At 40.2% G+C, this 18,173-nt stretch overlaps 1 protein-coding gene across 12 annotated transcripts in view; it reads right to left on the minus strand.

Moving 5' to 3' along the window:
- MAPK10 (mitogen-activated protein kinase 10) overlaps positions 1–18,173 on the minus strand; it is a 619,928-nt gene that overhangs the window by 5,907 nt on the left and 595,848 nt on the right. For all 12 annotated transcript variants that reach the window (XM_061420724.1, XM_061420726.1, XM_061420723.1 and 9 more), the window contains 2 exons: positions 11,347–11,410; positions 9,386–9,463 (listed from right to left, as the gene is read on the minus strand). In XM_061420724.1, the coding sequence (XP_061276708.1) occupies positions 9,386–9,463; positions 11,347–11,410 (142 nt within the window). The remainder of the gene's footprint in view (positions 1–9,385; positions 9,464–11,346; positions 11,411–18,173) is intronic.

Below are 18,173 nucleotides of genomic sequence, written 5' to 3' on the forward strand. Positions count from 1 at the left end.
AGTGCTGTGGGGGATGGGAATCTTGTGTACTGTCTAGCAGCACGCTGCGGTGGTTTTAGTGGCTTTGAGAGTCAGTTATTAGCATTTCTTTCCAATTTTGCCTTCATCGATGACATATCAGTAGCTTGAAATTGATCACAGAATATTTACACGATCAGTTCAGTTCAGTTCAGTTGCTCAGTCGTGTCCGATTCTTTGCGACCCCATGAATTGCAGCACGCCAGGCCTCCCTGTCCATAGAAATTAGTAATTGCTACAATCAGTCCATCTTTTTTAAAGAGATGATTGCATGCAGGCATGCTCATTTGCTCAGACATGTTCAACTCTTTGTGGCCCCATGGACTGTATGTAGCCAGCCAGACTCCTCTGTCTATGGAACTCTCCAGGCAAGAATACTGGAGTGGGCAGCCATTCCCTTCTCCAGGGGATCTCCCTGACTCAGGGATCAAACTCTATTATTATTAAAAATTAAACCCCACACTGTAATTAAAAAAAAAAAAACTTTTGCTTCTGTATGATTTTTTCTATTGCACTATACTATATGCCTTCTCAACTGTAGCCATCTCTGGCTTTACTGAATGATCCTCTCAAGTCTGTTTTTTATGTAGACAATAAATAAATTTTTAAACCATAAAAACAAACAAAATTAGAAGGTTCCAGACAAATATTTTGGCTTCAAGTTGTTAGTTTACTGCCAAACAGTTTGGGACAATATGTTAAAAGTAGAATTGAACTGAATTGAACTTATCATTGCCCAGGATATCCTAGCAATGTGATAAATACCCCTCTTCCTATATTGTTTTCAGAGAAACCAGTAAAATACATACTTTTTTAATAAAATTTTTTTGTTAGTAAAGCATTATAAATTTTTGTCAATAAATGTGTCATTTAAATTAACTGGAAATACTAATAAAGTTACAGATAAAAAATACTAGTTACTTTCAAAATTACCTGAAAAAAATTTAGGTTTTATGGAAAGACATAATAACCTCAGATATGCAGATGACACCACCCTTATGGCAGAAAGTGAAGAAGAACTAAAGAGACTCTTGATGAAAGTAAAAAGGAGAGTGAAACAGCTGGCTTAAAACTCAACATTCAAAAAATAAAGATAATGGCATCCGGCCCCATCACTTCATGGCAAATAGATGGGGAAAAAATAAAAACAATGACAGACTTTATTTTCTTGAGCTCCAAAATCACTGCAGATGGTGACTGCAGCCATGAAATTAAAAGACACTTGCTCCTTGGAAGAAAAGCTATGACCAACCTAGACAGCACATTAAAAAGCAGAGACATTACTTTACCAACCAAGGTCCATCTAGTCAAAGCTATGTTTTTTCCAGTAGTTATGTATGGATGTGAGAGTTGGACTTTACAGAAAGCTGAGCACCGAAGAATTTATACTTTTAAATTGTGGTGTTGGAGAAGACTCTTGAGAGTCCCTTGGACTAAAAGGATATCAAACCAGTCAATCCTAAAGGAAATCAACCCTGAATATTCATTGGAAGGACTGATGCTGAAGCTGAAGCTCCAATACTTTGGACACCTGATGGGAAGAACTGACTCATTGGAAAAGACCCTGATTCTGGGCAAGATTGAAGGCAGGAGAAGGGGATGACAGAGGATGAGATGGCTGGATGGCATCACTGACTCAATGCATATGAGTCTGAGCAAGCTCCAGGAGTTGGTGATGGACAGGGAACCCTGGTATGTTGCAGTCCATGGAGTCCCAAAGGATCAGACATGACTGAGTGACTGAACCGAGCTGAACTTACAAAAATTTACCAGCTAAAAGTTGCATGTGTATCTGTGCGTGCACACTCAGTCACTCAGTTGTGTCTGACTCTGCAACTTCATGGACTGTAGCCCACCAGGTTCCTCTGTCCATGGGATTTTCCAGGCAAGAATACTGGAGTGGGTTGCCATTCCTTTCTCCAGGGAACCTTCCCAACCCAGGGATCACACCCGCATCTCCTGCATCTCCTGCACCAGTAGGCAGATTCCTCACCACTGAGCCACCTGAGAAGCCTAGAAGTTATCCAGCCAAAGGCATCCATAGTCTCAAAGGAAAATACTGTTCTGCTTTTCTAAATAAAATTATTTTCCTGACCCATCCACACATAAAAAGAGACACAAAGTATTATGAGAACCACTAGATTCGTTTTAGTCACTAAGATGTATTCCTTCTCTGTATTCATGGCTATCAGCTTCAGTTGGTTTAGGGGCTGATGTTTTTAAATAGAAAAAGTTATTGGGATAGATCTGTAAATAATTGGGAGGAACATACTCCCATAAGATGTAGAGGAGAAGGAGGGGCTATATATTAAAATCACTGGGAAAGCTTTATCTTCCATTTAGAGATTCTAAGAAATCTCTACCCATCTTGATGCTAAGCATCCCTAGCTCAGTGAGTCATTGTCACTTCTGGGAGGTTTACTTCTCAGGCAACAGGGTGGTGAACAGACTAAGAATCTTTGTATTAGATGACCTTCTAGTTTGTTCTTGCTCTAACATTCTATAGTAAATGCTTTTAGAAGAAAATTAATTTCTATTCATGGGCTGTTATTCCCTCAGCAGTCTTTACAAATCAATTCAGAAAGCAAGCACTCATGCTACTCTTGAAAATAAATCACTATGCAAGTAAAATCAGATAGTAGAAGGGAATATAATTATTTATTTAGAAGTGTATCTGGGGTTTAGATTTATTTCTTATTGATACACAACAATTCCATCAGTAAATTTCAAGCTTCTGTATTATTCTGCAAATGCACATTTAACTTTCTATTTACATTTTAAAAGCATCACTAAAACATGAGTTTGAGTATTAGAACAATTTTGTCACTGAAAAACTGCATTAACTTATTCCCTTGCTGCTGGGTTTCTAGTGTTGCCATGACTGAATATTAAGGGAGTCTAAGTCGTAATATTATTTCATCTCAGCTATTTACAAAATAAAATGTGATATGCAACATTCCTGAGAAAAGGTGATTATAATGAGGAATGCAATAAGGCTGAATCTTCAAAAGTTTTCTAAGTAATCGCTTTCTCTTTCCAGCATAGTTTACTGCAAATGTATGTGTGTGTGTGTTAATTGCTCAGTCGTGTCCAACACTTTGCAACCCCGTGAACTGTAGTCCATTAGTCCAGCTGAACTCCTCAGTCCATGGCTTTTCCAGGCAAGAATACCAGAGTGGCTGTATATATATATATATATATATATATATATATATATATATATATATACACCATGCACACACACACACACACATGCACACGCACACGCACACACACGCACACACACACGCGCGCACACACATACACACACGCACACACACGCACAGTGGTATGCCAATAAAAATTTAACAAATGGCTCTTCAGAGGGGTTAAGAATGCCTTGATTTGTAGAGTCAGCCAATTTCTATGTCTTAAATCCTACATGGTGGATTTCAAGCTACAATATGAGGTCAAAAAACTCAGATGTACACAAGCGGCTCGTTGCTCCAGCACATGGCTGTCTTATGTCTCCGCATAATGCACGGAAATATATCAAACACAGGGACTTCCCTGGTGGTCCAGTGGTTGAGGATCCACCTGCCGACGCAGGGACACAGGTTCAATCCCTGGTCCAGGAAGATTCCACATGCCTCAGAGCAACTAAGCCCATGTGCCACAACTACTGAGCCCTCATGCCACGGTTAGTGAAGCCCATGCACCCTGGAATCCACACTGCACAACCAGAGAAGGCACCTCAGTGAGAGGCCCACACACCGCAGCTGGAGGGTAGTCCCCCACTCACTGCAGCTGGAGGGTAGTCTCCCACCCACTGCAGCTGGAGGGTAGTCCCCCACTCACTGCAGCTGGAGAAGCCCATGGGCAGCAGTGAAGACCCGCTGGGCAAAAATAAATAATAGCTAGCTAAGTAAATAAAAGAATAAAAAATACCAAACAGAAATATGTCATATAATATGTATCACACGTATGATTTCTCAAAATCAAGCCAGGAATCTTTTCCTTTAAAATCATGTAGTGAAAGATTGAATCCACAATCATTTTAACTATAAATTGCTTAAGCCAGGCCACTATAGTTTAGAGCAGGTGTAGAAGGTAGATAATTTAGTATTGTTACAGGTAGTTGGAATGGGTAAAAGTATTTTGGCCTTCTCGTGTGCACAAAGAGCCTAAGGGGAATGTTTTATGATTAATTGCTAGCACACTAAACTAACTGCTAAGTCACTTCAGTCGTGTCCGACTCTCAGCGACCCCATGGACTGCAGCCTTCCAAGCTCCTCCGTCCATGGGGTTTTCCAGGCAAGAGTACTGGAGTGGGCTGCCATTGCCTTCTCCGACACTAAACTAAACGGGCATGCAAAAAATTTCAGGAATATATATGTCCCACAGTGAATAAATAAAAAAACCACCTGAAAGCATGGCAAAGCTTTGTCTGAAGCAGGAGTAAATGCCAGAAGCAACATTTGTGTACTTGATACTCGGTTCATTTACCTTCATGATGATTAACAAGTGAATAAGTATTAACTGGCATAAGAACATACTGAACTGCATACTGTCCCAAAACTATAATCCTGTCTTGAATTTTGTCTTTGGGAGAGCACCAAGAAACATGTTGAGGAAAGACCTGAGCACCAATTTCCAAATTAATAAATATTTAACAGGCTACTATTATGTGTAAGTTCTCAGTCCTGTCTGACTCTTTGCAACTCCATGGACTGTAGTCCATGGAATTCTCTAGGCCAGAATACCGGAGTGGGTAGCCTTTCCCTTCTCCGGGGGTTCTTCCCAACCCAGAGATCGAACCCATGTCACCCGCATAGCAGGCAGATTCTTTACCACTGAACCACCAGGGAAGCCCTTCTCTGGTGGCTCAGAGGTTAAAGCGTCTGCCTATAATGTCGGAGACCTGGGTTCGATCTCTGGGTTGGGAAGATCCCCTGGAGAAGGAAATGGCAACCCACTCCAGTATTCTTGCCTGGAGAATCCCATGGACGAGGAGCCTGGCGGGCTACAGTCCACGGGGTCACAGAGTCGGACACGACTGAGCGACTTCACTCACTCATTATGTGTAAGGGATAATACTCTGGCACCGCAGGGCACACAAAGCTGAATATTTAAATCTTTTTCTCAATGAATTTACAATCGATACAGGTAATAAGACAATGTGTAAAATACAAGTACTATTAGGACCCATAGGAAAGAAAGATCTTATTCTTTGGGAAGATATGAAAAGTCTTTTGGAACAGATACGAAAAATATTTGGGGACAAGGTGGTAATAAAAGAACACTTTTGAATGGGCAGAAAGGTGGGGAGCCAGTCAAGTAAGGCAGCGACAACGCAGGACCCTAGAATGGGTATAGTATCAAAAGCGGGAAAATGTGGAGTGTATTTCAGAGGGCTGTCTGTGTCAGAGGTTACTAGGCTTAAATTATAAGTGATGCAAAGCTATTGGAGGCACTGATCAGTAAATGATTGCTCAACCTATAGTTCTGAAAGATCAACTTAGGTCAAGACTGAAGTATGGTAAATTATTTCAAGAAAACTTTAATCATAATGGTGTTAACATAAAGGTATGGTAGCAATTCGATGTAAGACATCTAGCAAGCAAAATGTTTAGGATGCAAAGAGTGACTGACAGTCATAATGTGGGTATGGAGTGAAAGGTCAGTTATGGGTTTCAGGCTGGGAGGCTGAGAAAAATAGAGTTGCCATTAATAGAAATGGGAAAGTTGAGACAAAATTTACGGCTGAGTGGGTGAATCTAAATGGAGAGGATGTGTTTGGTTTTAAACAAATGGAATCTGAATTGGCAGCATCTCACGCGTCCTGGCCCAGTATCCTAATTTCTTTATGACTAGGTTATACTCATCATTACATAATTTGGCAGAATGAATTTATTTCACAGTGATTCCAGAAATAACAAACTACTCTGTAAACTAGGCTTCAGTTTTATTCACCTTAAATATATTTCTTACAAACTTAAAAATAATTACTTGGCCAAGACTCAGGTTCATCTATTCAGAGCACGTAGAAATTATGTCAATAACCTTAGATACTGTTCAAGAAAATGATCCAACACTTGGGATTGGTGCCAAAAAAAAAATGAGCATATAACCTTTTACTATCACACTTGAGCATTTTTTAATAGGCCCCCTCCAAAGGGTCATCTAACTGTTTTGTGGAACATAACTTTTTGACTTAATATTCTCAGTAGATTAGGATCCAGATGTTTTATAACATTGTAAACTTGTAGAAAACTGATAAAGTAAAACTCTTTTCTTTTTCTGCCTCGTAGAAAAGACAACCACAAAGATAGGTTTGGTTGCTGTGTAGGACATTTGTAGGTTTTTATTTAATTTGGTAATCTTATCTCAGTGTTATTTTTTCCATAGACTGCTGCTGCTGCTGCTGCTGCTAAGTCGCTTCAGTCATGTCCGACTGTGCAACCCCAGAGACGGCAGCCCACCAGGCTCCCCTGTCCCTGGGATTCTCCAAGCAAGAACACTGGAGTGGGTTGCCATTTCCTTCTCCAATGCATGAAAGTGAAAAGAGAAAGTGAAGTCTCTCAGTCGTGTCCGACTCTTAGCGACCCCATGAACTGCAGCCTTCCAGGCTCCTCCGTCCATGGGATTTTCCAGGCAAGAGTACTGGAGTGGGGTGCCATTGCCTTCTCCTTTCCATAGACTACCTAATCTTAATTTCTCATATCTTCACTGAACTTTGTCATCCTGTCATTTCCCTCATTAAGGAGCTAAAAGAAACTTTGCATGTACTCACTTTCTTTTGCAATAAGAATGATGACTTTAATGATTAAAGAATTACACTTCAATTATATACAAACTTTGTTCCTTTACCAAACACTCCAGCCTTTCTTATGGCAGATCACTGATCGCATCCCTTTAATGATCCATTGATCTCACTTGTACCATCGCTAATTCCTTTCTGCCTTCCCTGAGCTGTACAGTTTGCCTGAAAGGAATCGTGGGAATAAGATTTTTGTAGAAGTTTGTGAAAGTATTGAAAAGCAAATTGTGTATTTTTATGCCATCATAGATTAGCTGTTGTGAAGACCTGGTCAGGGTTGAGGGGAAAGTGGAGGAAACAAGCAGAAGATGGGGTATCCTGGAGTGGATAGCATAATTCTGAGCTCTTTGCAAAAAAGAAAGGAGATAATGAATGGATTTCCCTGGTGGTCCAGCGGTTAAGAATCTGGCTTGCAATGCAGTGGGTAAGGGTTTGATCCCTGGTTGGGGAACTAAGATCGAATATTGCTGCGGGACAATTAAACCCATGTGCTGCTGCTACTGAGCCCATGCAGCACAACTAGAGGGTTCTTCTGCAGCAACAAAAGATTCTACATGTTGCAATGAAGATCCTGCATGCTGCAAATAAGACCTGATGCAGAAATAAACAATTTTTTAAAGAAAGAAGAATAGAAGAAACTGTGAAATTTGTCCTGTCCTGTCTTGAAATGGGGCTTCCCTGGTGGCTCAGTGGTAAAGAATCTGCCTGCAATTCAGGAGACCCAGGTTCGAGCCCTGGCTTGGGAAGATCCCCTGGAGAAGGAAATGCAACCCACTCCAATATTCTTGCCTGGAGAATTCCAGGGACAGAGAAGCCTATCGGGCTACAGTCCATGGGATTGCAAACAGTCAGACACGACTAAGCGACTAACACTTTCACTTTCACATCTTGAAATAGGGCTTCCTAGGTGGTGCTAGAGGTAAAGAAAGAATCTGAATCTGCTTGCAATGCAGGAGAAATGGGTTCAATCCCTGGGTCAGGAAGATCCCCTGGAGAGGATAATGGCAACTCACTCCAGTATTGCCTGGAGATTTCCATGGATAAAGAGGCCTGGTGGGCCACAGTCCATAGGATTGCAGAGTCAGACACAACTGAGCAACACTTTCACTTTCAACACTTCCTGAAATGCTAAGTCACCCTTCACTGGATTCTGGTATTTCAACTTCTTAATGATTATAGGAAAAAGTATTTTGACCATTATGATAATTCTTAAGTTAGGGAGTCTTTCTGCCTTAGCAGGTGGCATCTTGCTGTTGGATTCAGTCTCTGGGCTCTTTAATCAGCAGCAGATAGAACAGGCAGGTTAAGTAAGAAGCATCTTCTACAGACTTGTATCAGTATAGAGGCGGGGTTGAATAAATAGGGTGGGCAGACAAACAACTCCGATGATTCCTTTAACCTTCTTTGACAATAGGAAAGACTTGACATAGAATTGGACATTTCCCTAAGTCTAGAAGTGAGAAAAACATGTCATAACTAAACAGCATCGGTTTGGGTATCATAGTAGTTGTGGGTTGCAAACTTGTTAAAGAGTAATATCAGCAGGAGGAATTGACTCACTCATTCTGTTTCCTGAAATGATTTAAATTGCATGGGAAAAATTATATATCAAAAGTAGGACACCAAATCTACTTTCTCTAAGGTAATAATTTGCAGCCTACAGTTTTGTCAGCATGATCTGAGTGTTGTTTAAAGCTGATGATAAAGTTGTTACATTATTTAAAACTATTTTTATATTCTCTTTCTATTCAGAACATCGGTCCTAGGAAAAATATATTGGCATTAAAAAGTGTAAGTAAATTATCTCAAGTCATCCTAAAGCTCATTGGTGAGCTCAGGAAAATATGAGTATTATATATGTGCATGCTAAGTTGCTTCAGTTGTATACAGCTCTTTGTAACCCTATGGACTGTGGCCCACCAGACTCCTCTCTCAATGGGATTCTCCAGGCAAGAATAGGGAGTGGGTTGCCATGCCCTCCTCCAGGAGACCGTCCCGACCCAAGGATTGAACCCTTGTCTTTTATGTCTCCCGTGTTGGTAGGCAGGTTTTTTACCACTGGGAAGCCCATGTATATGTACTAATGTGTGCTATATTTTGTAGACTGCCAATGGAAAGATTTTTCTGTGCTGACTTTAATTGGACCCCGTTGTGGTTAAGGCTTCAACTACTGTCACATCAACCTTAGGAAGAGTAAACTTTAGAGTGAATGAAGGAAAAGGTTTTAGCTGGAGGGATTGATTCCTGAACTCCACACTGAGGTGGTGGTCAAGAGGGCATTATGGATCTGAATTTTGAAGAGGAGCACCCACCCTTTAATCAGATTATGCTAATATTTCTTCAAGATTCCTTGTTATTTTAAAGCTCTGAAAGAACTCATGCTAAATCATTATAGTCAGAATAAATGCCACACTAACCATCAAAAGCAAGGAGACTGAAATCATTAGAGGGAAACAGGTAACACTGGTTCATATGCTTGATAAGCAGTATTATTGACTGCAATCTCTCCTTAAGGCCAAGAAAAATACGCAAGTACCGGTTTGTTGGTTATTCATTGAGAGTGAGTACCTGAAGGAGAAGGCTGTCCTTTCACAACGCCATTCTTCGTCTTTTCTTCCGAGTTCATTACTTCCTTATAGATAAGTTCTGTAACAAAGGTACCAGTGTTATGAAAATCAGTTTTCTCCTTAACCCAAAGAAAAAGTCATTCATAACAAACAATAACATTTTGATGGGACTGAGTCAATTACAAATCAAGTGGAATTTTTTACTCTTCTGTTTTTACGTGCTCAGTCATGTCCAACTCCTTGAGACTCCGTGAACTGTAGCCTGCCAGGCTCCTCTGTCCATGGAATTTTCCAGGCAAGAGTACTCAAGCGGATTGCCATTTCCTCCTCTAAGGAATCTTTCCAACCCAGGAATTGAACCTGAATCCCCTGCATTGGCAGGTGGATTCTTGACCACTGAGCCACCTGGGAAGCCCTATTTTCTCGCAAAAGCACAGAGCTTGGCAAACATAGGTGCTCAACAGTGCATTTGACCAAATCAATGTATGTAGAATACACATTACTTCTTTTCTGAATTCTTTGGGGAATTTCTGATGCATTCTGACTTTATCTCTTACAGATTTTAATGCCTTAGTTTTGAACATCCATTTCTCTTTTATGTTCTTTCCCTAAGAGATGCACATATTCTTGTGACTTGAAATTATTACTTTCTATCCATTTCCAACTCTTACTTCATCTTTTTTTCCAGACTCAAATTTTGGATTTGTAAAACTAAACTTGCCTAAAATCCAACATTAAAAAAAATTATTACCCTCATTTCCAAACTGGCATCCATTTCTGGCTTTTTCATTGCTAGAGATAAAAATGTGTATATATTCATTTCTTTTTACTTTATCCCTTTTAGCTAAAAATTACTCTGTGCAATTCATTCCTGCTTTGCAATGGCTTACAATTAACACAAGCACCATCCTTTATAGGTATTCCTCCAGTTTTCAGAATTGAGTCTATCCTCCTTGAGTGATATTTACACCCTATTACTTACCTAACAAGAACCTTTGAGTGCGCTCTGGTCCTTATTTAGATCAACTCTTTTTCTGTCTATCATTCTCATGATTTTTAAAATTTGATCTACTGTTTATATGAGCTTATTTTTCCATACTCTCCAATATGATCTCTCGAACAGTGGATTCTCCTTACTATCTTTATAGCACATTTTGATCATTCTTACCCTTTGGTTTTCTCTTATATTTTCATTCTAGTATTTTTCTCTATTTTTTATTTTCCCAACTTAGAATTACTAATTCTTTCAAGGTAGCTCAAACATTTCTTTCCTTCTGATGTACCCTTTCTCTTCCTCCTCATTTTGACCTAATCATTTGTTATAAACTGCATTTGGTTTTTTCATATTTATTCTACTCTGTGGTTATTTATATTAGTTTAGCAATTCTTCTCTGCTTTGTTTCATCCTGAGTATGATATTGACCATATAGTATGTGTTTGGAAAAGTTTTGTTAAAAAAAAAAAAAGGTAATTAATATATTCACTCACTGTTTTCTTACTTTAAATGAGAAATAAGCTGTTTGAATGCATACATTTTCATTTAAATTCTCAAGTCATATAAATTGAGTGAGTGAATTCACATATTCACTCTTTTATTTTATAATGCCTAGAACCATCTCAGGCATAACATTATCCATTTAATGTGATAATTTTATGTACAAACTTAGAATGTTTAATTCTGAAATTTTGAATTAAAGCTTGACTTTCACCATGACAAATATTTTGACAATCAGTACTATTTTTTAAAATATGTCAGTAATTAATTCCTTTCATTTTGGAGTAAATGTAATATTGCTATTAGTATGAAAAGACAGATGAAGTTTAGGAGTTTTGAAAATGGTCTAAGAGGATAGCCCTTAGAAAACCATCTGTTACTAAAGCATTTTAAAAGGAAAATACTTAAAAATATTTTATGAGTTGAAAAAAAAAGAAAAAGTACACTTAATTAGGCAGTAGGATCACCTTTCCATTCTTCAATGGTGTGCTCTCTCTCATCCAGCTGTTTGTCATATATCTGAGGTGGGGGCTGCGGGGAAAAAAATGAACAGACAATAAGCTTTCTATAATAGCCTAAAAATAAACTCTTACAATGCAGGAGAATATCTTGCTATTCACTGATTTTAGGGGTGATCAGAATCTCATATAAATTGTGGAGTAATTATAGTGGTGAAGAAGTTTACATTGCCCCAACAAACATATGAAGGATTCATTTACATGCCAATATTTGCTGCTAACAAATAAGGCAGCTGAATACAAAACCCAAGAGCTCACTTTCCAAAATCTAATTCAGAACTCATGTGTTACCAATTAATGTTCAGTTTGGAAATGGCAACCTGCTCCACTATCTTGCTAGGGTAATCCCTTTTACAGAGGAGCCTCATGGAATCGCAAAGAGTTGGAAACAATGGAGCAGGCATACATTCACTCTCTTTAGAATGCAAACAAGACACTTGATAACAAGGACCCAGAAGTTGCATTTTGTCCATTCACTAGCCCTCTAACAGAACCCTGCTAAAATTATCCCAGACTGATAAGATTCTGTTCCATTTTTAGAGCCTTGTGAAGAAGAGTCTTCAATGCCTCTCAACAGACCATAGTACTAGCCTCCAGCATAAAGGAATATTTAGACCTAATCAATTTTTATTCTTTTGAAGCATCTTAAGACATTTTTAGACATAGCTGGGTGCCCTATATTTAAATGTTTTAATATATTTCCTCCCCTCAGGCAGAAGCAAATGCCAGTTCTCTAGAGGGGTTCAAGGTTCACTCACCTTGGACCCCCGAGTGGCCCAACTTAACCCTCTCTAGGAAAAGGATATGACAGAACTTTTAGCCTAACATATGCCTTCCTCTTGCTCTGAGGAATTTGGATATGGAAAAGGAGAAATTTTCACAAATTGAGGTGCCTTTTAGGAAGGAGATCTCAGACAGATTCCTTAACCTGCTCCTCCCAAATCTTGGACCTAGAGAATTCTATCATGGTGACATGGTAGCTCCAATTCAGCTCAAGGAAGAGGGAAAGAAAAAAAAAAAAATATCTTAGAGAAAGAAAGAGGTGAGAGAGAAGGAGGTATATTGGCCAACAATGGCTTCAGTGAAAAAAAAAAAGAGCTGCAAACGTCTGGTGCCATGAGACAGGGGCCCCAGAATTCACGCTGTCCAATGCTCCAAAAGCAGCAGTTTTTTATAAGAAACAGTTGCTCTCAATAAAGTGACTCAGGTCTATTAGGATGTGTGTGCACACTCAGTCGCTCAGTTGTATCTCTTTGGGACCCCCATGGACTGTAGCCCACTAGGCACCTCTGTTCATGGAATTTTCCAGGTAAGAATAATGGAATGGGCTGCCCTTTCCTACTTGAGGGGATCTGCTCCACCCAGGTTTTGAATGCACATCTCCTGCGTCTCCTGCATTGGCAGGCAGATTCTTTACTGCTGAACCACCTGTGAAGCCTGTTCGTTTTGAGGACAGCCTTCCTCACAAGGGCTATCACAGGAAGACTTTGGACAAGATCTTCAGAGAAAGTTTCTGGCTTCTGTGGGAAGGTCTTTGACCTGTGGGCAGCACCGTAGTATCACATGGTTCTTCTTTACTGTGTGCAGAATCCCTGGCAGCCTGCATCATAACAGACAGGAACACTCCCCTTAGTCTCAGTATGCTGAGCCAGTGTCACATATCACAGAAGGAGCTGGATATAAAACTGAAAGACTGACCAGTTGTCGTGGGCAGCTTAACACCATATGGAATTACTGAGAAACAACTACTGATGAGCTCAGACATTCCTTCAAAATCTACGACTGCTACTGGGACAGAGGTTTTAAACCAGCTACTGTGATTCCTTGGTGGTTCACACGGTAAAGAATCCTCCTGCAGCGCGAGAGACCTGGCTTTGATCCCTGGGTTGGGAAGATCCCCTGGAGGAGGGCATGGCAACCCACTCCAGTATTCTTGCCTGGAGAATCCTATGGACAGAGAAGCCTGGTGGGCTACAGGCCATGGGGTCGCAAAGAGTCGGACGTGACTGAGCGACTAAACACACATGCACCAGTTATAGAAATATGATGATTTAATGCGTGCATGAGCAAAATAAGGTTATTTTTGATAAATTGTGAAAATGCATCTAAGTAAGCTAACGCAAAGCCAAACTCTGGTTATGTAAAGACACTTTTCCCAAGCGGCAGGTTTTCTGCTTTGCCTCTTACTGAGCTTACATAAAGCCATGGTGAGGTCTTCTCTAAGTGAGCCCTGTCCAGGCCCCCCAGCAGGGAGGCACACAAGCTCTCAGAGCCCCCCACTCCTCCTCTACCCGCACTCCCGAGCTCTGTGCACTGTTGGTGCCTCTTCTAACAATAGACTCAGCTCAGGACCCTTTGTGGCTGACATCTCCAAGCAGTGGATTTTTTAAGTTTCAAAACGGAACATGGCTCAAGAGTGTTATTTCCTGCCAAAGCTCATGAATGCCATATTCTCTTTGCAACTAAACTGTTTGAGAGAGGTTTTCCTTGGAGCTTCAGCAGATTGCTGTTGCTGATGTAGAAAGCACGAAGTATTACACTCTAACTGCAAACTATAAAGAAAGAAAGCAGAGTACTGAGTCCAAGATGTTACCTTTCAACAAATCAAAAGGACTGCTTTCAACACACCTGCATTAGCGCTATGGTTGAAAGAGCAACCTGTTTGTTTGTTTGTCTGTTTTAAAAGAGGGGATTCGATCACCTGCAATGGAAGGGTACTTCACATAAAGATGTTTCTACATCGCAATATAAAATAGTAATTGACCAATAATCCAAAAAGAGTAATGTCATATTCCAACATACATATGCATGTGCTCAGACAGCTATCATCAGCATGCAGTGGTCCAGACACCCCCTGCCTTTCCTGTTAAATGAAGCTAGGGGTCTACTGCTCTGTTGTTCCCTTTCCCCACCTTACTAAACAGGAAGGATTCTCTCTTCCCAGGTAACATTCTAAATAAGAAGGAAATGAGGAGTGAGTATCATGAGAAGTGCCCCAGAGAGTATTTTAAGAAAGTTTAGTAGATTTGAACAAATTGAGATGTGAGAAAATTAAGGATGAGAAGAAATTAAGAATAATCTATGGAGAGTTATTAGGGCTTATATCTTGCATGCTTTTGCATATTCTTCAAGAGACTGATGATTTCTTTCCTCTTGAAGATTTGAACTCTGTTTACCTGTTTTAAGTTCTTTTAGGAATTCATATAGATTGCATGTCTAAGTTAATATGGATTAGATGTGTTTTATATTAATTACACCATATATACAGGCACAAATGTTTTCAGTTAAATTAGATAAACATATGGCCAAATACAAGTAACTATGAGTTAGTAGATATTGGGATTGACTTATTCATTTATTAAATTCATTCATTCATTAAAGGTTTGGGGCACCCAGTATATGTATGCTAGGCTATATTAGAAATTGATATTTTGAAAGTGAATAATATGACTGCTTGACTTCAAGGAACTCAGAATTTAGCAGGGTAAGACTTATGCAAAACAGGTAATTAACATACAACATGAAAAATAAAAGAAATACATAGGTGGTATATGGGAGCAGAGTGAAGAAACACTAAGCAAAACCTTTTGATTCTTGGAGTAGATGATACTTGTACTAGTTCAGTGAGCAAAAAAATATCTTGGATACTGACAAGGTAAAGTGAGGAAAAGAAAAAGATGACTCTAGGCCACAGAATCTAGAAAACAGAATGATGATGGTGGTGAGGATGGTGCTGGTGATTGTGGCAGTGCTGGTGTGTGTGTGTTTCTCTGCTCAGGTGCACACACACAGCAAGAGAACCAGAAGCATCTGTGGTCATAAAATATAACTTATGTGGTCAGAAGGGACAAGAGGGCCATGCCTAGAGAAACAGATGGGTCAGAGAAAGGCTGGATCAAGAACGGTTTCAGTTCAGTTCAGTTCAGTTCAGTTCAGCTGCTCAGTTGTGTCTGACTCTTTGCGACCCCATGAATTGCAGCATGCCAGGCCTCCCTGTCCATCACCAACTCCCAGAGTTCACCTAGACTCACGTCCATCGAGTCAGTGATGCCATCCAGCCATCTCATCCTCTCTCGTCCCCCTCTCCTCCTGCCCCCAATCCCTCCCAGCATCAGAGTCTTCCAATGAGTCAACTCTTCGCATGAGGTGGCCAAAGTACTGGAGTTTCAGCTTTAGCATCATTCCTTCCAAAGAAATCCCAGGGCTGATCTCCTTCAGAATGGACTGGTTGGACCTCCTTGCAGTCCAAGGGACTCTCAAGAGTCTTCTCCAACACCACACTTCAAAAGCATCAATTCTTCGGTGCTCAGCCTTCTTCACAGTCCAACTCTCACATCCATACATGACCACTGGAGAAACCATAGCCTTGACTAGATGGACCTTTGTTGGCAAAGTAATATCTCTGCTTTTGAATATGCTATCTAGGTTGGTCATAACTTTCCTTCCAAGGAGTAAGCGTCTTTTAATTTCATGGCTGCAGTCACCATCTGTAGTGATTTTGGAGCCCAGAAAAATAAAGTCTGACACTGTTTCCACTGTTTCCCCATCTATTTCCCATAAAGTGATGGAACTGGATGCCATGATTTTCGTTTTCTGAATGTTGAGCTTTAAGCCAACTTTTTCACTCTCCTCTTTCACTTTCATCAAGAGGCTTTTGAGTTCCTCTTCACTTTTTGCCATAAGGGTGGTGTCATCTGCATATCTAAGGTTATTATTTCTCCCGGCAATCTTGATTCCAGCTTGTGTTTCTTCCAGTCCAGTGTTTCTCATGATGTACTCTGCATAGAAGTTAAATAAACAGGATGACAATATACAGCCTTGACGAACTCCTTTTCCTATTTGGAACCAGTCTGTTGTTCCATGTCCAGTTCTAACTGTTGCTTCCTGACCTGCATACAAATTTCTCAAGAGGCAGGTCAGGTGGTCTGGTATTCCCATCTCTTGAAGAATTTTCCACAGTTTATTGTGATTCACATATTGCTGAAGCCTGGCTTGGAGAATTTTGAGCATTACTTTACTAGCATGTGAGATGAGTACAATTGTGCAGTAGTTTGAGCATTCTTTGGCACTGCCTTTCTTTGGGATTGGAATGAAAACTGACCTTTTCCAGTCCTGTGGCCACTGCTGAGTTTTCCAAATTTGCTGGCATATTGAGTGCAGACTGAAATGAAGATGTTTTTCTAATGGGGGAGAACCCACTGAAGAATGAAAGATAACAGCATGGCCAAATCTATGGGCAGAGTCAAGAAAGACACAACTAGAATCACAGAGAAGAGTCAGGGAGCTGCTGCACCATCTAGAAAAAACACTAAAAGGTCTGGCTGGGGTGGAGACGGTAAAAATAGATAGAAACATGGATTCAAGAATCCTTAATTCTTGGGGTGGGATGGGGAGGGAGATGGGATGGAGGTTCAAAAGGGAGGAGATATATGTATACCTATGGCTGATTCATGTTGAGGTTTGACAGTAAACAACAAAATTCTGAAAATCAAATTAAAAAAGAATCCTTAATAAATATTAATAAACCAAATTGCTAGAATTTTGTTTTTGGACTGTGTGTGATGGGGAAGAATGACTCCCAGATTTCTAAACACAGTAGCTAGACAATGGCAATATTTGTGGAGTCAACTGAAAATATAGAGAGTAAAAACATAGAAAATGAGATTGATAGAGAAATGAGCCTTAGTGTTATGTGGGCAGAGATGGTTATTTGATAATCAAACATATAATATGATGTTCATAGAAATGCCGTTGGCTAGAAAAGGCAATGGCACCCCACTCCAGTACTCTTGCCTGGAAAATCCCATGGACAGAGGAGCCTGGTAGGCTGCAGTCCATGGGGTCACTAAGAGTTGGACACGACTGAGTGACTTTACTTTTACTTTTCACTTTCATGCACTGGAGAAGGAAATGGCAACCCACTCCATTGTTCTTGCCTAGAGAATCCCAGGGACGGGGGAGCCTGATGGGCTGCCATCTATGGGGTCGCACAGAGTTGGACACAAATGAAGCTACTTAGCAGCAGGAGCAGAGACATTTATTTGAGACTATCAGCAAGAGGAGTTTGCTGAAGTCAAAGCAGGGAGAAAGAGTAAAGGGCCAAAATGGACCCCTGTCAGACACCAAAATTTAAAGGTTGGCCAGAGGAAGATGAGTTACAGAAGGAGGAGGTGGGGGGAACAAGAGGAGGGGAAAGGAACATTTATAGAAATACATGGAGAATGAGAGTATTGCTATAGATGTGCAGTGATCAGAGGGTTTAAAAAATAAAAAAGAAGTAATTGGAAGTTTCTTATAAATAAAATAAAGATTTTGGCTTTGAAAATACCAGAAAGGCATGATATAAAGTATGCCTCTGAAACCCATCAAGGTTTCCAAACTTCAAAATTGCCATCATGCCCATAAAGATCCAGATAGATTCTTGGTGGGGAACATTAATACAAGCTAGCACCTAAAAGACAGGAACATTATAGAAGAAATATCCTCAATGCTAACATGGATATGGTATATGAATAAAACAAAAAACTGCATAATAGATTGCGACACTGTGACACTAAAGAAAAATGTTACAATGCTCTTAGATCTGCTCCCCTAACTATCTTTGTATGTGCTAAGTTACTTCAATCATGTCCAACTCTTTGCAAACCCATGGACTGTAGCCTGCCAGGCTCCTCTGTCCATGGGATTCTCCAGTCAAGAATAGTGAAATGGATTGCCATGCCCTTCTCCAGGGGATCTTCCCAACCCAGGGATCGAACTGCGTCTCTTATGTCTCC

This window comes from Bos javanicus, chromosome 6 (genome assembly GCF_032452875.1).
Source record: "Bos javanicus breed banteng chromosome 6, ARS-OSU_banteng_1.0, whole genome shotgun sequence".
Classification (NCBI taxonomy): domain Eukaryota; kingdom Metazoa; phylum Chordata; class Mammalia; order Artiodactyla; family Bovidae; genus Bos; species Bos javanicus.